This window comes from Anolis sagrei, chromosome 5 (genome assembly GCF_037176765.1).
Source record: "Anolis sagrei isolate rAnoSag1 chromosome 5, rAnoSag1.mat, whole genome shotgun sequence".
Taxonomy (NCBI): Eukaryota; Metazoa; Chordata; class Lepidosauria; order Squamata; family Dactyloidae; genus Anolis; species Anolis sagrei.
This window is the reverse complement of record NC_090025.1, coordinates 36,465,604-36,487,126: the sequence shown is the minus strand read 5'-3', so window position 1 is coordinate 36,487,126 and position 21,523 is coordinate 36,465,604. Positions and strand designations below refer to the sequence as shown.

The 21,523-nt window shown below is 37.4% G+C and overlaps 1 protein-coding gene across 1 annotated transcript; it reads right to left on the bottom strand.

The window, feature by feature from the left end:
- Window positions 1–1,004: 1,004 nt before the first annotated feature.
- EXOSC9 (exosome component 9) lies at window positions 1,005–15,303 on the bottom strand. The gene is made up of 12 exons (XM_060778995.2): window positions 15,161–15,303; window positions 13,559–13,653; window positions 12,696–12,815; window positions 12,489–12,591; window positions 11,210–11,347; window positions 9,797–9,879; window positions 9,288–9,420; window positions 7,872–7,960; window positions 5,263–5,409; window positions 4,455–4,645; window positions 2,458–2,533; window positions 1,005–1,239 (listed from the first exon to the last, which is right to left on the bottom strand). Exons 1-12 carry the CDS (start codon window positions 15,224–15,226, stop codon window positions 1,161–1,163), a joined length of 1,320 nt encoding a protein of 439 aa, XP_060634978.2. The 5' UTR covers window positions 15,227–15,303; the 3' UTR covers window positions 1,005–1,160.
- Between the last annotated feature and the right edge of the window lie 6,220 nt (window positions 15,304–21,523).

The window sequence follows — 21,523 nt, the reverse complement described above, 5'->3', positions numbered from 1 at the left end:
ACAAGAATAAATGTATTTTTTCTAGTGTAGGATATAGGCTGTTGACACTTTTAAAAAGCATTGATTTTCAATAAAATGTCGAAAGCTTACATGTTGTGGGCAAGTAGAAAAACTTCCTAAAGGACAACTATCAGGCAAGGAGTGTTAAATGTCTCTGTCACAATGTCCAAAAATTACAGATGTATCAAAGTGTATATAATAAAGAACAAATTCCAGCCATAAATTCTTAACCATTGGGCATGCTCAGTGAAGCTTATAGCTCGCACAGTCAAAAACAACTTCTCATATGCGCCAAAAGAAATTGAAGGTAACATATATATAGATATGTCAACTCTTGTCTTTACTACCACTTCACTGCTCATGTTGAACTTTTTATATCACACAGAAGTAAAAATAGTGCATTAATACACATCTTGTTCCACTCCCTACTGCTACTGTCAGGAAACTTGGGGGGGGGGGGAGCTAGCACAGTAGGTTAATCACCAGCTGTAGTAAATCTGGTGAAAGGTTGACAGTTTGCAGCCAGGACAGGTGAGCTCCTGACCTTCAGCCCAGCTCCCCTGCCTACTTAGCAGATTGAAAACAGCAATGTGAGTAGACGAATAGGAACCACATTAGGCCGGGAGGTATTTTAGGCATGGCATTTTGAAGAAAGGTTTACGAACAAAGAAAGCTCTTTGCCAAGGAGGTGGAGCAACTGCAGCCCCGTGACTGGAACAGAATACAGCTTCCAAAATATGCAAAATGATGAAAAAAAGCATAAATATACCTTTATCTGTTGTATAATTGGCATTGAATGTTTGCCATATATGTGTTCTATGAACTGCCCTGAATCCCCTTCAGGGTGAATACTGTAAATAAATAATAAACTACACATGATCCTGGCATAAATGGTTCCACAGATATATAGAGGATGCTTGTATGGATTTTACAAGGGTTATAGCATCAAAATGATTTTAATTAAATATTATGGTCAAGCAAACTAATGTGTTTAACAACATAGAAACAGACCAATAAAAACTTTATTAGAAAAATGCACATATATATATAAAACAGATGCACCATTACAATTTTTTCAGCAACATAAACTATGTTATTACATATAAGGGAACACTGGTTTTGGGCACAAAAGTCAAATTACAAAAATACGATCCACTCATTTATTTAGTAGCTCTTTTTTTCTTCTTTTTACCACCTGTTTTTTTACTCATTGTGTCTTGTTTGGGAGAGGTCTCTGTTCTGCAGGAAGAAGGAATTTAAGCATGCATAAAACAAATCTATCATGACCTCACACTTGGACAATATCTTAATTTTCTGTAATGCTTTGATTGCAACCAAGCATATACTGGGGTGGAGGGTGGCATCCAGTCTTCCAGGGCCATTTCAAAACTGGGAGTCACAGTGGTGCAACAGGTTAAATCCTTGTGCTGGCTGAACTCCTGACCTGAACTCCACGAAAGGGTGAGCTCCCGTTTGTCATCCCCAGCTTCTGATGTAGGGACATGAGAGAAGCCTCGCATAGGATGATGACATATCTGGGTGTCCCCTGGGCAACGTCCTTGAAGACGGCCAATTCCCTCATACCAGAAGCAACTTACAGTATACTCCCAAGCCGCTTCTGACATTATTAAAAACTTTTTTCAAAACTTATGCACCCTGGGGATATATATGGCAATGTCATATGCATCAGGACTCCTTGAGGGCCAGAATGTTGATTTCTAGATCGCTTCCTGTTGGATAAAACATCTGAAGCCAAAAATAAAGCAAAACTCTCTTTATCCCTGAGGTGTTGGAGATCCTTAAGCGGAAAAAAAGTTCTTTTTCACAAACTGGCTGTTCAGGGTGTTCTGTGAGAGGCTAAAGTAGCCCTGGGTTTCCACCTTCATGATATATGCTCCTCTATGCCTTGTTTCCTACTACTTTATGAACCAACACCCCCCCCCCCCCTTTTAAAGGTGGTCTGAAGTCGTCAAAATATTTGCTGATGGGAATAATGCCTAGGCCATCATAATGTTGAATTTTCTATAATCAACATTTCTGTGTAGTTGAAGACAATGGAAGTTATATATTGTATTATACATGCTTAATTAAACATTATGCTTTAGGAGCTGCCATCCCGGTCCCACATTCATTTTTAATTTACAAGAAACAGCACTCTGGTGACCTAACTCTACTGCCAGGCTGCCACTACTTCCCAGGAGTAAGTAACATGACTGCAAGAATGATGGCAATATAACCCTAGATAGAGTAGCTGGAGAGATCTTTTGGTTATTCCATGCCAGTTAAAATATTTAGAATAGTGGGAGAAAGAATGCTTTGGCCCACTCACTGGTCAAGAGCAATTAACTGAAGTTCATGCAAGACTACTAGCAAGGGAATATAGGCTGGGTCAGAATATTTTTTCTGTTAAAATACAATAGTCTGGGAGGGGGTGGGGGGAAAGTTCCAAGAGATTACCTGTTTTTGTTTGTCACTTCTGGTTCGAGGATCACAACATCTTCCTCTTCACTGTCAGATAAAACAATTGTCTCATCTGGAAGATATGAGAAAATCAACAATCAGGACAAACATCCTAAAGACAGCATTGTTTGGATAAATACTAATAGGGCAAGCAGGAAAGGAAACGGAGAAGCACAGTGAAGAGAGTAAGTTACTGCAAATAATGCCTTTAATCTTAGGAGGCAGAGGCAATGGAGGTCCAACAGAGGCATTGTGATGCTAAGGTGGAAAAGGGAGGGATAGATCATGGCTGTTTGGAGGAAAGTCTGTAGCATGCATGGTTTCTTCAGGGGGAAGGATGTTAATATATTAATTTCCCCCACTTTCATGGGAATCCTGAGCCTCTATCCCTCACATAAATTGAGGACTGGCTGTACTTTTACTGTTCTGTTTTTCAACAGTAACACTATGCAAATAATAGGCAAAGCATCTATTCCAGCCAAACCAGAAAAGATTTAAACTAAAAAGCACCTCAATCTGTTATAAAAGCTTCCTAAAGCACCTCCTTTCAGCATATTCAACTGACTAGTATTGTCAGAGAAATGAGTTTTTCAACTTCATTTTATTCAAAACCTTTTTTTAACAAAAGAAATGGATTACGAAAATATATCAGATGCTTTTGGACTGTTCAACAGAAGAAGAACAGATTAAAGATTTCATGGTCAAATGGGATGCAAATATAGGGCACACAATAAGGATGGAAGAATGGGAAAATGTGGAACAAAAAATTAAAATACACATATTCGTATGAGTTGAAGGGAAACTGGTATAAAATGATGGACCAATGGTATTTAACATCCAAAAAAACTCGAAATATTTCCTAAATACTGCAAACAAATGTTGGAAGTGCGAAGAGTGTACCGGGTTCTTTATCACATACTGGAAAGAAATATATGAGAAAATTAAAAAAAAAATTAGGTGTGCAGACTCAAATTAAACCTGAGTACTTTCTACTTGAAATTGCTTACTTTGAAATAGAAAAAATGAAGACAAATTATTCTACTATTTAACAAAGGCAGCTAGAATAACATGCCCAAAAATTAAAATCAAAAGAATTACCAGGAATGGAACAATGAGTATGAAAAGTGATAAGAGATAATGAAACAGGATTTATGAGCACAGACAATTACCCAAGATTTACAGAAAAGAATCACAACAGATAGATACTAGGGCTGGGCGGTTTCGTTCGTTAATTTCGTAATTCGTTATTAATTCGTTATTTTTTTGATAACTAAGCGATATTGAACCATTCAGGAGCAACTTAAAATCAAAACGAATTTTTAAATTTTATTTTGTAATTGTTTCGAAATTGTTTCGTTATTATTTCGTTATTATTTCCGTATGTCTGGTGCAAGTTTTATAGTTGTTGTTTGTTTTATCAGTGATAAAAAAATAAATTATCACACCAACATTCAACAACAGAGGGAGAGGGAAGCTTCAGAAGTTCCCCCTGTCCCATTTGGAGGGTTTTTTAGCGTATTGCGCAATCGCGTCCGCCATTAACGAATCGATTCATTATTGTTTCGAAATTGTTTCGTAATTTCCAAAATTTCGGAATTCTTTTAAAAAACGAAACGCAAAACCCCCCTAAAAACGAATCGAGTTTAGAAACAAATTTTTCCGTGGTTGGACAGCCCTAATAGATACAGTTGATGAAAACAGAGAAAATGAATTGATTAGAAGAATTTACACATTGGAAGTAAAACCAGCTTCAAAGAGGAAGAGACACGAAGAGTGAAGAGTGTTAAAGCAAAATTAGAAAACACGACAAAGAGAAAACCTATGGAGAAGATTGGAAGTTAATCTTTTTTTTCTCCTTGGACTATATCCAACTTTTTCTTTTTCCCTATTCCCCATTTTTAATATATAGCAAAAAAAGAAAAATGTTTGCTGTCACAATATTAAAAAAACAAAACATTTTAAAGTCATTGTTTAATTTTTAAAATCATGCCAACCTTTCTGCTTCCTTGTCCTGGCACTAGCATCTCCAGTTTCCATATTCTGGTCTTCTACTGTTATAGGTTCATCCTGAGCAATTTCATCTTCTTCCTCCTCTCTTTCAGATCCCTCAAAATCACCCCATGAATTCTCAAGTCCTTCTCCAATCTGGGCTGTGCCAGAAGTCCACAAAACTGGCGTGGCCACGCTAAAGTCATTAAGGAAAATATCCTGAAAATATCAAAATTGACTCGATGAGTTTTCTGGCTCAGAAACTGTCTTGACTTTGTGCCATGTTTTGCTCTGCGCTTTGGAGGGTTGCATACTTATCTGCTGACAAAAACCAACAATTGTATAGGACATTCTTTAAAATCCAGCATATACAGTTCCCTCACATTTCTCCTCCATTGTATTATGAGGATCAGATTCTATGTTACTGGTAGAGAAGTGGAGTATTCAAACACTGAATGGCATACAAATCAAGGTGCAGATTATTTTGTTAAATGTTTGGAGCTATTCATGAAGTATCTTGGATTTCTACTCCCTATCACAGCTGCATATCACTGTAACCTCACCATTTTAGATACTAATTTATATGACCCCCTGCTTCTTGGCAGGGGTTGGACTGATGGCCCGCGAGGTCTCTTCCAACTCTATGATTCTACGATTCTATAACATTTTGCAGACACCCACACAAAAGATTCTGAGCCACCCAAATAGAAAAGCCATGTTTTGTTGCCTACCAGACTTTCTAGCTTGCCAAGTAAAAAGAGTGCTGCCCAATATCCCAAACCATTCATATAATGACTAATTTTTAAAAGATACACTTCTGAAGGAGGAAATGCTTTGGCAATTATTTCTTCAGCTTGCTCTTGTACATCTTTGGTGTCCACTGGGGCTTGTTCTATCTTAAATGCAGTTATTCTTTGGTTAGGAACAGATTCAGCGAATCCACACTTCCCCCCTTCTTTCCTATCGAAAAAGAAAACATTATTAGTCCAGAAATCAGCTGACATGTTACAAAAATACAACAAAAGTTAAAAATGAGTTTATTCTCATCGTTTTATATTATCTAATTTGAAAGATTTCATCCTTGTCTCAGAATTCAAGTCACAAACTTAGATACCAATAAACACCACTGAGACAGGAAAATGAGTAAAAAAAGATGAACATAGAAATGGAAGAATTTGCATTGCAGGACTTTCCTAAAAACGATTTTCAGAATCCATTCAAAAGCAGGACTTGACAGAACACACTGAAGACAGAATTACTTATCTCTGGTAAAATGTAGAAAAAAGTCTCTGTCATAAGTATTCCAGAAATAGCTAAGATGGTCCAGAGAGCAGGTCTTTCAATGTTCATATCATGGCTAAGATAGGATTCATTTGAGCATACAGTATATTTTAACCTTTAATGCAAGCGGAATAGGACCAATTTATCATTGGTATTCTCTCTGGAATATGCATATAGGAAATGGATACTAGTCTTGTGCATTTGTATAGAATTACTCTCAGTTTCAGTTTGTTTCATTCATAAGGCCCTTTTTTGTTTTCGAGCACCTCTCCTTAAAACAGGTGCCTTTCCAAATGAGCATTTTCATCCCAGGTCCAAAACCCCCGAATATTTTTGTCCCCTTGGCAGCAATGGGTGGGCTTCCCATGATCCCCTTCCCCTCAGTTTTAGCTACCAGCCCTTGGCTGCAGTCCCTGAGCTTGTTGGGCCTGCAAGCCACACATGCACTCTCCCTGCCAGGGCTTGCAGTCGAGCACTGAAAATCAGGCGACCAAACGGTTACCATTCCCACTTTCCTTTTGTTTCACTGCTACTTCCGTACCAGAGAGGGGTGCACCATTTCGTGTCATCCGAATGAAAAAAATTGGTATGAAAACACAAACGGTTGAAACGGTTACAGCCTATGACTAATGGATACGTATGCAAGACTACGATGGGCAAAGTGTCCAGAGAGACTTAAAATGCACTTGAAATAATTGATTACCAAGTGTTCTGCAATATCTTACTTTATTAGAGATAGCTTTGCTGTCTTTGGACCAATTCCTCATTAAAGCTTATTAGATGATTAATCTTTAACAATCCCATGGTCCTTTTTGTTGTTATTGCTACAGCCGATTAAAACTGTGGAAATTATTGCAGTGCTAAATCACTCAAACAGTATAGGCATCAAGGGATAATACAAACTCCATACTTGATTCTCTGTGGGACAATTTCATCCAGAACAAATTGTAAATCTGTACGCAGAATATATTTGGATTTTTTCCAGACCAAAACTGACAATGATTCAGAATTTCTATACTTCTCTGACATCAACAGATGAGTGAAAGAACTGCATAATATTATATGAAAAACTTCTGGATAACCTCACATAGTGGTTTCATAAAAATACAACTGGAAGGTCTCCTTCTATATACAATGTGGAAATACAAGTTGTAATTTTTCTTTTTAAAAAATCGTAATTCTAAGAATAGTCCCCACCTAAGTAAAGTAGAAATTATTGTCATGAAAGTCACTGCATAGGCTTTAAAGATCCAGATTCAACATGATTCTGGGACCTGGAATCAGATTTTACTTATAGCCACATTGGCCATCACGAATATAGTCAAGAATTAGGACAATTACAATTACTTAGTGCAAAATCCAAGGTGACCTGTCAACAGGGCAAGAAATCTCTGTGGAAGAGATTGAGATGCTCAGAATAGATGTATGTACTGTATAAGAAAAACTAAAGTTTTTCTTCTCTAAATAATATGGTATTTGATGAAATACTGATGTGAATATACATATAGAAATATTTGGTTTGAAATCATGTATAACATTTCAAGAAAATATTAATCACATAACTTGTCTGTTAAATAAAATCCACAAAATAAAATGCAAATAAAATGCAACAGATTATGTTTAGCTTAATTTAAATGACAACAGTTTAGTGATATACAAGTATACCTTTAACACAGTGGTTCCCAACCATTTTTTTGATCAGGGATCACTCTCCAACATCAGTACCAAAAGGGTTACGAATCAGTTTTTAGTCAACTTCAGATTCAGTTTGGTTATTTGGGGTGCTGATTCAGAAAACTGCATTGGACAGATCACATCAGCTCTAGTTTCTGATACAGAACATATGCCAACCAGTAGTCACCATCTGTTTGCACACAGAAAACCGTATTTAATAATCTAGAGCTGATGTGGTAGTAGTAAGCTTTTGTGGTAGTCAGCCTCTTCCTTCCTGACATCCCCGTTGCCTCGGCAATATAAGAGGGTTTCACGAGACCAGTTGTTCTTGTTGCCGCATGGTTTCGAGACAACGGTGTAGTAATGGTGAGGCTGCGGACCATATTTTTGTTCTTGCAGACCACTGGTGGTCCATAGATCACAGGTTGGGAATTACTGCTTTAACAAGTAGCATTTTCAAAACTCACCTAACTTTCTGGTCATTTTCCAAGGCTTTCTGAATGAGTTCTGTAATTTCTGCTACTTTAACCCCTGTTATTTTGCTACATCTTAGAACCTGCAATACATAAATAATGACCTGGGTGAATGCAAGAGATTAATTCTCAAGAAAAATATATAACATAAACTCAAATCATGATGCTCTAGTGTCTGTACCACTGAAGATGCTTATGAAAACTGTTGCCCATTTGAAGTCAAAACTTAAATCTTTAAAAGGGTTTTAAAAAATGTTAAAACTGATATGTAATTATCTTTATTATTAAATGGGTATTACATTCTGAACTCTGAAATTAAATAATTATTACATTTAACTAATGTCGAACATTGAAACATTTACTTCTGATACTTTGTTAGGAACAAGCAGTAGCAGCCTGCTTACTTTCAGCTCAGCAAGACTACAGGAATGATGAATACTTCATCATGCTAATAAGATTGATTATTCGTGCAATAACCATTTTTAGAAAGCAGTAACAGGAGACATCTTCACTGTACTTGTGTAAAATATGCTTTTAACACCATTTGAGGGAGAGTGTTTTACTAGAATGTCAGATTTTCAACAATCAGCAAATTTAACACTAACACTGATTGTATCTGTCTGTTGTAGTTCACCCCATGGTGGTGTCTGATATTACTGTTAATGGGGATTCTGGGCCTGAGATTTTAAGTCCTAAAACTGAGCAGTCTGTGACTCCAACTAACAAAGTCCACATTTCAGAGGATGTACTGGAGCAGATCTCTAGGGAAAGGAGTTCAGAGGCTGAAACTCCAGGTGCCAAGAATAATGAGCTTCAAGATAATGGTAATGAGTTTGTTGATAGGAGACCTAGTTTTAGTAGGCTTCGGGCTGATCAACAAATATTACGAAGGTCATAGCACTTATCAGAAAAGAGGCCCATATCTAAATCTCATGTGAAAAGACACGATTTTTGTGTATATTAAAGGGGTCAGGAGTTTTACTCAGCAGTCAACATTGTTTGAGGATACATCTCTCGCCAAGTCAAGCCTACTAAGGGATTTCTAGTTCCAGGTTTCCTGTTGCTCATATTCCATGCTTCCGTACTCCTGAATCTCATGTTTTGGATTTATTTTGCTTTTGTATTCCTGGTTTTTGAAGGTACCCGTGTACCTTGAATTTTGTGGATTATTTCTGACATTTAGACATTGGTTTTTATACTATTTTGCTGAACTGCTCTCTCTCTCTCTCTCTCTCTCTATATATATATATATATATCTCCAATGCACTAATTTTGAATTTCATTTCCTGTTCAAACTGGAATCATGGCATCATCCTATGATTATATGTAAAGGATCAACCAATTGTTGGAGATGGGCAGTTCAAAAAGGGGAAAGGGTGATCCACATAGACCTTTCAGAAACATTATTACCTGATCTTTTAGCAGCATAATTCCACCACTAGACTGAATTGTACAAATCTCACGGTGCTTATTCATGGCAATCACAAGGAGGCCATCCATAACTCGTTCCTCCTGTTCGCTAGGATCCACTAACAAGAAGGTCCTGAAACCATTTGAAACAAATAAACAATAAGACTTTTATATAAACTGCCAAAACAATATTTTTATTGTGATAAACCAATAAATACATTTGACATGTATAGAAGCTTTATTTCTATCTACTTCACAAGCAACTATAGATCGGTACTACTGTGAAAATCAGATATGCTACATAGAATAATACTGATTTTTCACATTTTAGCCATATTTCTGACAATTGTCTTCCCAAATGATTCATATTATCAGAAAAAGCAAGAAAAGAGAAGAGAAAGAGAGGAGGCATCCTATTCTATATTTTAGAAGCCTCTTGCTAACTACCACTTGGTGTATGCATTCTAGCAACATTGGCAAGTATTTTCAGTGAATTAATGTGAACTTACCCTTGCTGGAAAAAAGCGAAGCTTACACAGATAGGCATGTGGTGGATACTCAGTGGGACAGGGTCACGTTCCTCAGGTGTATACTAAAGAATGTAATATACAAAAATATTTTACTTAGCCAACATAAAGAAAAGACAGAAAATACTGAGAATTGTTACAGAAAAACTCTGAAACTCCTTTTCCATGTTATAGCAAGGAAACCCATTATACAGGTTTTGTTACTTCTACAGTTGATACCGAGGACCCACTGTAATGTAACTCCCAGTTATTGATAAGAGCAAAAAAAAAATTACATACCATTAAGCTATTCATATGTATTAGTAATACAGCTGAACCTCGACTTTTGCAAGTTTTAACATTTATGGATTTAATTTTTCACAAGTGTGCCATCAATAATTTAATGAGAATTATTATTTTTTTAGTCTCTGTCCATATACTAGAAAATGTAAAGAAAACTTTTTAAAGTTTAGTAAGTCAAAAACACATAAAATTCTGTATAAACTCTGTATAAACCCCCCTTGGCTTATACTCGAAGCAAAGGTATTCATTATTTTATTCTGTTATTATTTTATTACATTTATTGCTTTACTCTATTATTATTATTATTATTATTATTATTATTGCATTTATTATTATACTCTGTTATTATTGAAAAGATACATAAGCATATTTACATTGAAGAAGGTTAGAATAATTATTTAATCAGAGTTGGACTGTCTTATCTTAGTTTTATGTAAATATTCAAAAACATTTAACCTTCTGAGGTCTCAATTACTGTAATTTTATTGGAATCTATTTTATTTTGAACTTTACCAGTAGCTACTGCATTTCCCACCCACAGCATATACTCGAGTCAATAAGGTTTCCCAGTTTTTTGTGGTAAAATTAGGCGCCTCGTCTTTTATTCAGGTCGGTTTATACTCGAGTATATTTGGCCTGTACTTTTTGTATTAAATATAATAAAAATGTAAGAGTTAAGGTTTGGGGGCCTATAAATGTTTGCTAATAAAAATGTTTGCTTTTGCCTGCATGGTCTCCTGCTTATCTCTTAAATCAATACTAAGAACTCTTTATATCTAAACAAAGTATTACAAGGTTCCAATTCTAACCCATTTATTTTATGTAGGCATCTAAATTTCACACACAGCTACCAGCCAATTTTTGATAGACAATCTGAGGTATTTTGGAATAAGTGCCAAAATCTGAACTTTGACCTGACTTTAAGCAAAAGTATATACTCTTGCTTAAAGGTTACATAGTACAATAAACATGTTAACAGTTCAGGTGTTTCAGATATGTTGCCTTACTTTGTAAATACAAAAATGCTTTGGTGGAACTTCTGGATTTTTTTTTAAAAGGAGACCATACAATACCAAACAGTTAGTTGCTAAAAAAAACAAGAGTGAAAAGTACCAGTGTTACTTCTTCTCCTTGCACAGATACATCTGGCCTCCGAAAGTGACACAAGGCCACAATTGCTGCTATACTTGCAGCATCAATAAGGTTTCCATTGTGGTTCAGCACATGCAAGTCCACACGAATTTGCCACACCTAAGAAGGAAAAAAGACAATTTAATTCTCTCCTCACTGAGTAGATCCTTGTTAAAGACTACAGAAAACATGATTCTTTAGCAATGGGGCAAAACTCATGCGAGTGTATTGATGACTGTTGTGTTCATATAGCCATTCTAGCTTTTAGCAGCTTTCCATAAAGTGGAAATGAGGGAAAGGAGTATTAAACACATTTTTTTCTGTCAGAGATACTGAGAAATGTTGAGCTGAAGTCATAGTAACACAATATATTTCTCCATTAACAGTGATCTAAAAAATCTAGATTATTCATGCCAAATATTGTATATATTCACAAGAAATGTCCTTAAAATGAAAGCCTCATTTGCATTAATATATTACACCTCAAAACATTAATCACAGGATTGTCCTCATAAATAATCACACTTCTCATTATAAAAGTATTTCATATGTGCTACTAACTATACAAACATAGGAAATTAAACCTTAGCCTTAAAAAAATTGGCAACTTGGAAGTCCCTGAATAGACTCAGAACTGGAATGGGCAGAATAGGACGGTAGTGAATAGCACTACCATCCTAGAAGAATCTTCTACCCTGTGCAACTGTGGAGCAGAACAAACAACTTAGCATCTATATGCTTGCCCACAATGCCCTGCCTCATGCACTGAGGAAGAATGGATTAAAGCTACAGACAATGTGGTTGCTGTTGCCAATTTTTGGTCAAAAACTATTTAGACACTTGTGTTCCCTCTATTTTATCAGTTTTATACTTTATGCAATGCTTTTGACATGAAATAAAAAATGCTCAGAATTCAGTCCCAAACACATTCTAAGCAGATTCAGGGAATAGGATTCAAATTTGAGTTCTGCTGATATCACTCTATGATGAAACCACAACTCAGCTTAGAATACAAACAGTACTTAGGTATTCGATGGTTTAAATAATGTTTTATAATTTTATTCTATTTTCAACCATCTTTATTTTATCGATAAAAAATACAAAGATGGAAGAAAAAAGAGACCCATTTAATCAAAGGGGATGATAGATATGTCTCCGAATTCCACATGGATTCAAATGGAAACAAGCAATATGGTTAAGTCAAATAACTTAATTTTTAGAGTTATTAAAATATATTTTTATAATTAATGCTACTACACACCTTTTCACCAGCAACAACACAGAGAGATTCAGTATCTATACACTTCGAATTCCTTAGGCATCTTTCTAACAGTCGATTCAGTTTTACAAGTAACTCAGGCTGTCTAGAATTAAAAAATAAACCTTTAGTTACAAATAATTAAGAAAGACAAAACATTTCTTGAGGAAGCACTGAATGTTATTACTAGGGAGAAGTAGGGTCACATACCTTCCAGGCTCAAATGCAGGTGATGCCATAGGAGAGAGTTCAAGATTAAAGAAAAGTATGCCCTCCGTCGCACGATTTGGCTTTGGGGTGACAAGCTCACAGGACACTTGTCCAAGAATCCTACAAAGAGAAAAGCCACCACATAGGCGAACTTTAAGAGTAAAATTTCAACTGATTGCTTACATGTTTAAAATAACAAGGCGTTCTAAAATTCACATTGTCTTATTCAGAGTTGACATTAACTTGATACAATTAATTGCCAGAAGACATACAATGATATTATGCATATGATTCCCTGTATAGTAATAGAAAATGCAGATGTGGAACACTGAATGTTTACCATTTTGTGATACGTGTTTTAACACTGTTTTTGGAAGCTGTTTTGGATCTTACTCTGGAAGAAAGGTGGAGTATAAATACAGGGCCCTTCTACACAGCCATATAACCCAAAATATCAAGGTAGAAAATCCCACAATATCTGCTTTGAGCTGGATTATCTGAGACCACACTGCCATATATTCGACAATGTGGGATTTTATTCAGCTATATGGAAGGGGCCTGAGTCAGATGTTCTAAGTCCGTCAGTGTTGTCTGCATTCTCCAGGTTCCAGGCAGAGGTTTTGTTACCTAAAAATGCTGAAAACTTCATCATGCAAATTTTGTGCTCTTAGTAAGTTATGGTCCTTTGCACATAATCCTTTCATGTACACTTTTCATTTCCACATTGTAGTTATCAAGACAGTAACTTGGTCATTTGTCTCAGTTAAGGACAAACGAAGGCATCAACTGAAGGCAGATAGCCACATGTGCAACAAGGTAGGAGCAATCAATAAGTGATGGCCATATCCCCTATTCTGAGGTACCTCGTTTTTCCAAGCTCCACAATACAGCAGCCATAGTCAGAGCCAAAGGAGATGCGAAGATTTCTGTAGTCATAGCACTCTCGTCCATCAAGACGCTGTAAAGACAAAACAAGCTAAAATTACAGATGTGAAATATGGGACTGTGGAAAAAGTCAACTAGAATCATAGCATTGAATGAGAATTCATGGGCTATCCAGTCCAACCCCTGGCCAAGAAGCAGGAAAATCACATTCAAAACACTAAATTATATGTACACAGTGAAACCCACTCTTACAGTCCTGAACTCTAGGTTTGCCAACTGTGAAGAGTTTGCATGCCTAAATCCACTTATATGGTACAGAGGTAATTATTTTCCTTATTTCGGCATTTCCATAACTCATCTTCAGGGGCTGACTTTCCCCTCTAGAGCAGCAATTAATAACACTGAAATCCTACAAAGCAGGAAAGAAGATTATAGATGAATCTGACACACTGGGTGTCTTTCACACTACACAGTTAGTGTACTTTGATACTACTTTAACTTCCAAAAACGGATCCTACAGAATTTGGGTACTTTGGTACAGTAAACCACTTTGAGTCCCCCTTGGGGTAAGAAAAACAGTATACAAATACTGTAAATAAATAAATAAGTAAATAAAGCTCTCTAGCAGAGAATTCAAAGAACCCTTCCCTAAATGCAAACCGAAAGATTCCACAGGAAGGCACCATGGCAGCTAAAGAGGTATCAAAATTCTATAATATTTAGTATAAAGAAGACCAGAGTGTCGCATCAGTGAAGTTAACAATAATAATAATAATAATAATAATTCATTTGTTGCCCATCTCTCCTCACAACTCAAGGTGGGGGTATAAAACAGCCAAAACACATTTACCAAAATACATTAATATAACAATTAAATATATCAATAGAATGCAAACTTGAAATGCAGAGTTCAAAATTAATTGGTTGTCAGGGAAGCTGTATGCCCATGTTCAAGAAGCATTCTCTCCTGACATTTCACCCACAACTATGGCAGACATCCTCAGAGGTTGAGGGGTCTGTTGAAAACCAGAGTTTATATCTCTGTGGAATGTCCAGGGCGGGAGAAAGAACTCTTGTCTGTTTGAGGCAAGTATGAATGCTGCAATTGATCACCTTGCTTAGCACTGAATAGCCTTGCAGCTTCAAGGCTTGGCTGCTTCCTGCCTGGGGGGAATCCTTTGTTGGGAGGTTGATTAGCCGGCCCTGATTGTTTATTGTCTGGAATTCCCCTGGAATGACTTCTAGCATTCAGGGCTGGAGAGTGGATTTTAATACTGACTCCTGAAAAGTACAGAATCAGGTTGATCTCTTTTGTCCTCAAACCTTGCTTCGACATTTCAGTTTCCTAATATGTGGCTGGAGATGCATCTACACTGCAGAATTAACACAGTTTGAGGCCATTAATCCGGAGAGCCGTCGTTTTACAAGCCCTTTAGCCTCGTCTGCTCAATTGTGCTGTCGTCTCACCAAACTACAACTCCCGGGATTGAGCCAAAGTGGCATGAAACCGCATTAACTCTACAGTGCAGATCCATCAGACCCATGACTACAATCTCTTCTTCTCTCTCTCGCTAACGCACCTTCCGCTCCTCGATGGCTTTCAGCAGGAAGCGCTTCTCGCAGTTGGACAACGGCGTTTCCTTCATCGCAAGGCCGGAGTGTTACTGCCGCCTTGATTTGAGGCCGCGCTGCTCTTTTCCGGGTTCCGCTCTGATGACGTCATAGAGCGGGCGCACTTTAAAAGCGTCGCTTCCAAAGCATAGCTTCCTCGGCCAATAGGAAGGAACGTTACGTCATCGGGGAGGGGAGGGGGAGGAGGAAGGATCTCTCCTATTCTTGCCTATGTTCTATCTTTGGTGAACTTGGAATTCAAGGGAGAGAGACTTTGGCATCACTGTCACTGTCAACTATTGCTTGGTGCCAATCATTACTACTAAACTGAAACTTATTACTGCTACATGTAATGAACAGGCCATCTTTGTGTTGCTGCTGCTATATTGCACCCCAGGCCTGTGCAAACTTGGCCTCAGGAAGGGGCCTGAGGCTGTTAGGAATGGTGGGAATTGAAGTCCAAAACACCTGGAAGGCCCAAGTTTGCCCAGGCCTGTTGTATCCTTTCTAATTTTATGCTTCTATGTGTTTGATTATATTATGTAATGTTTGTTTGTAGGATTAACGTAACTCAAAAACCACTGGACAAATTGACACCAAATCTGGACACAATACACCTATCAGTTCAACAAGTGTCCATCACTCATAAAAAACACAGCAGAAGGGACTTAAAAAGCTAAAAAAACCATCCGAAAAACATTACAACGCATGTGCAAAACTACATAGGTTAAGGTAAAGGTTGTCCCCTGACATTAGATAGGTAAAGGTAAAAGTTTTCTCCTGACATTAAGCTCAGTCATGTCTGACTCTGGGGTGTGGTGCTCATCTCTATTTCTAAGCCGAAGAGCTAGCGTTGTCCATAGACACCTCCAAGGTCATGTGGCCGGCACAACTGCATCGAACGCCGTTACCTTCCCGCCGGAGCGGTACCTATTGATCTACTCACATTTGCATGTTTTCAAATTGCTAGGTTGGCAGAAGTTAGGGCTGACAGCAGAAGCTCGCGCCGCTCCCCGGAATCGAACCTGCAACCTTTTAGTCAACAAGCTCAGCAGCTCAGTGCTTTAACCCACTGTGCCACCGGGGGCAAAACCACATATATATACGCAAACACACACATATATATATGTGTGTATATACATATATATACACACAAAGCATATACAGACAGACTGGGCCACAGCAACACATGGCAGGGGACAGCTAATGTCCCAAATGCACTTTACTAGACATTTAAGATAGTCTGCACACCGCACCAATCTCCAAAAACCTATTCATTTCACCTGCCATGTCCAACATTTTTTAAAATTTTTAATCATTACATTTGGCCCGGCCTTAGTTTTAAATGCGTCATGGTGTTATTGTCTAATGTTTATTGCTATTGTTTTAATGTTTATTGCTTGTTTTATGAGTTTATTTATTGTTGTATTTGTTATGCTGTTGTTTTATTAATGTGTTGGGCCTCGGCCTCTTGTAAGCCGCACCAAGTCCTTCGGGAGATGTTAGCCAGGTATAAATAAAGGTTTATTATTATTATTACAACTTATCATATAGTACAATACAGGGTTAGTCAAAATGAATAGGCCAAACATACATACAATTAATTTTCTTATTGGCCTATTCATTTTGACTAACCCTGTATATTATATACTACTAGTAGTATAATATTCTGGTAGTGTGTTAAATATATTGTGATATACTAATATTGTAAATATAATAATATAATAATGATATATTACATGTAAAGCTACTAATAATATTGCAGTATAGTGGTATAGTACAATATAGTAATATTGAATACTTATATTGTGCAATGCTAAGAATATAATACAACAGAGTCTCACTTATCCAACCTTCACTCATCCAGTGTTCTGTATTATACAACGCAGTCTGCCTCCCGCCAGGATCCACTGCTGCTTCAATACATTGCAATGTTCTGGTGCTAAATTTGTAAATACATTAATTACGACCTAATGCTACTATGTATTGAACTGCCTTTTCTGTCCATTTCTTGTTTATTTACTATATTTATACCCTGCTCTTCTCAGCCCCAAAGGGGACTCGGAGCGGCTTACAGATTATGGCAAAATTCAATGCCACATTATACAACAAATAATAAATATAACATATTAAATTATAAAACAAAACATATAAATGCAATAAGACAGATTAAAACATGGTTTTAATGGAGCAGGTGTTCCATCAGGGGAGGAATGAGACTCCAAACCGGGGTGGCAGTGTTCACTTGAGAGGGGGTCCAGCTGAATCAAGGGCTACAGCTAGAAGAAACAAATGTCGGTATCTCTGTGCAGACCCATGGATGCTGAAATGCAAGCCAGTCAAGACAGAGTCCAGTAGGACCAAATGGTCCCCAGAGGCTGAGTGAGAAGCTGAGCCAAAGGCAGCAAGGGAAACAAACACTGCCCCTTCCCTCAAAGCCCCTGGTGATGGTACCTTCACTTCTTGCTTAGGCCTGAGGCCCTGCAGGCGTGGTCCTTTTTATTACTGTAATGCAAGGAGGTAACTTGCAAATATGATATAAAATTAAAAGGTGGGGCAAAAAAAAAAAGATTCTAAATAGTCCTTACTATTTCATTCTCAGAAAAGTCTGTATCATTCAAATAGCTTCTAGGGCTGCATTTGGCAAATCTGTTTGCATTTTCTGAAAAGCCTGCACTAAACCCATCAAAGTCCACTTTTTGAGGCATTTAAACATTTATTTAATATGGTAATCCAAGGATGTTGAGTTGCCTTTCTCACCAAGTTTACTATTCATCTATGATTGCATCCCGTTCCCTTTGGAAATCAGAGAGAGAACATCTCACGGTGTTTAGTCGTAAACGGATTGTGCTTTAACTCTGATTGACATGTTAATGAATTTCTGTCTGCTCTCTAAATCTCAGAGGCTACATTTTGCACAATAATCACTCACTGTATATACCTTATGAATGGAAAGGATGAAGCTGACTCTTCTCGCTTGTTTATTTAATATATACATAGCTGCACAGCTACATAGTCTTTCGGCAGTGTTACTTGAGAGAGATCCCATAGACAAAATCAGAGTGTGACCTAAATATTCTTAGGCTGCAGCTCCCATCATCCCTCCCCATTGGTTTGGCTGGCAAAGACTGAGGAAGGAGCAGACCTCACAATCTCTGAGAATGCTTGCCATAGATGCAGGCGACATGTCAGGAAAGAATGCTTCTGGAACATGGCCATACAACCTGAAAAACTTACAGCAACCCAGTCCAAAAACATTTATAGGGTTGCCTATTTTAGTGTTGCCAAGTTTCCAAAATACCAATAAAGGAAGTTGAAATTCACGACAATTAAGAAACAGCCACCTAAATGAGTTGTGGGCCCTTTCCACACAGCTGAATAAAATCCCACATTTTCTGCTTTGACCTGGAATTTATGGCCATGTGGACTCGGATAACCCAGTTCAAAGCAGATACTGTGGGATTTTCTGCCTTGATGACTGGGATTTATGGCTGTGTGGAAGGGCCCTTTGATCTTGTAGTGAGATGTCCATAATTGATTTATTTCTGTACAAAGAACAACATGTTTTTGAACACCTAGTAATCAAAATAATGGCTTTGTTTTAAACATTTTAACTCCCATGTTTGTTGTTGTTTATTTGTTCAGTCGCTTCCAACTCGTCATGACCTCATGGACTAGTCCACGCCAGAGCTCCCTGTCGGCCGTCACCACCCCCAGCTCCTTCAGAGTCAAGCCAGTCACTTCAAGGATACCATCCATCCATCTTGCCCTTGGTCAGCCCCTCTTCCTTTTTCCTTCCTTTCCCCCCAGCATCATTGTCTTCTCTAAGCTTTCCTGTCTTCTCATGATGTGGCCAAAGTACTTCTTTGCTTCTAATATCCTTCCCTCCAATGAGCAGTCAGGCTTTATTTCCTGAAATATGGACTAGTTTGATCTTCTTGTGGTCCAAGGCATTCTCAGAATTTTCCTCCAACACCACAGTTAAAAAGCATCTATCTTCCTTCCCTCAGCCATCCTTATGGTCCAGCTCTCACATTCGTCGATTACTACGGGGAATACCATTGCTTTAATTATGCAGATCTTCGTTGCCAGTGTGATGTCTTTACTCTTCGCTATTTTATTGAGATTGGTCATTGCTCTCCTCCCAAGAAGTAAACATCTTCTGATTTGCACCTAGAAATACAAAGTTTGTCACTGCCTCCATGTTTTCTCCCTCTATTTGCCAGTTATCAATCAGTCCGGTTGCCAGAATCTTGGGGGGGGGGGGGGGGGTATGTTTAACAGCAACCCAGCTTTTGCACTTCCTTCTCTCACCTTAGTTAGAAAGTTCCTCATCTCCTCCTCGCTTTTGACCATCAAAGTAGTATCATCTGCATATCTAAGGTTGTTAATGTTTCTTCCAGCAATTTTAACCCCAGCCCCGCACATTGCATGATGTGTTCTGTATACAAATTGAATAGGTTGGGTGAGCATATACAACCCTGCCATACACCTTTCCCAATCCTGAACCAGTCTGTTAATCCATGATGAGTCCTTACTCCCATGTTAGGGGTTGTTTATGTTTTCATTGTGAGTACAAATGTAAAGACTAAGTGTCGCCTAAGGGCTGAGAACAGTGGTATACAAATAAAGTAAATAAATAAAGACTATATGAAATAGCATTTTGAATTAATCACGCTCCACATACAGGATAAGTCTGGTGTACTCTGGATGTGTTCAGTATGTGATTTAAGCAAGGCAAGGTTGTTGTAATGGAATCCATGTTGGAATACTGTACAGAGGGGAAAGACAGAAGATTTATGTACCATTGTACAGAAACTGTAATAACATGTAGCCTCATGTTAGCCATTGAACATAATTGAACATAAAAACAATAGTCTATTCTATCTAGAATTCAGAGATGTGCATTTCTGTGAAAGAGAAATAAAAGATACTTATTTGTGATTACAATTATTACTATATCTATAATGCCTTTACCCAATCAATGAAGAGTGATGGCTTTACATTGTAATGATGACTTTTGAAGGGATAACTTCATTGCTTTTATGACGTACCCGTTAACTTTTCGTTATGAAGCTGTAGCCTCATTAAATGATATGGTTCCAATGCTAGTCTGTGCTGTATCTTGTGGTGCTAAAGGAAGAACATACTACTAATTATTTAAAATAACTACTAATTATTTTAAATGGGAAGCAGGAAAATAAAATGTTACTTTTAAATATTGCAACAACAACTAATCTCTTTGCAAGGCTTTGGAGCTATAATTGTAACTAGTTAAAACAACATTCCAAGTTCCAATATATCGATTCTTTATGTCAAATTTCTAACTATTTACTTGTGTTTATCTGCATTAATACAATACAGTTGGCTCTCCATATCCATGGATTCTTCATCCATCTGTTCCACCATTCACAGCTTAAGAATATCCCTTATGCAAATAAATTCCAAAAACAAATCTTGTTATTACCATTTCACATAAAGGAGACTATTTTACTGTGCCATTGCCTATAATAGCAATTGAATATCCATGGATTTTGGTATCCACATGTGTATGTGCTCTAGAACCAAACTCATCAGATTCCAAAGATTCATTGTACTTATAATACCTGTCAATATAGAGAAAGGTATCGTATTCAGGTCTCTTCTAAAAAGGTGACTCATTTTAGCAGAGATATACACAATTTAGAAGGGAAGCAATTTTGCACTCTGCCTTTATGGCTCTAATGTTTGACAAAATCACACTAGGAATCCCTTTATTGCACTAATGTGGGACTCGTTCTTTGATGTACTGTGGTGTTGAAGAAGTAATTTCAAACACTGAAATGCCTGCTGTGATCAGGAACACTTACCTTAATAAGTGTCAACATGAAACGGATAGTTTAAACGTTACTAGCAGTGAAGTGTGATATGAAAGTATGAAACATTCAAGACACTTCTTAATATATTTCTAGGGATGTTTTTGGAAGGTAGAGTCTCAACAACACTTAAGTGTTTCTCATCTGTGGCATATAAGTGCTCATTTATGTATTTTACAGAAGGAGATGTTTCACTGTAGGAATGGAAAAATAATATTTGAAATGAAAATATTACACTGCTTTGAACTGGATTATATGGCAGTGTAGACTCATATAATCTAATTCAAAGCAGAGAATGTGGATTATCTGCTTTGATAATCTGGATTATATAGCAGTGTAGAAGGGGCCTTTCATGTTATTTGATTCATGTTTGAGTGCTGTGTTTGTTGGCCGTTATGTAGACTTGTCCACAGCTGCATAGTATACAGTAGACCCTTGCAGTGGTTAGAAGATCCTTCTTATCCTTTGGTGAACAAA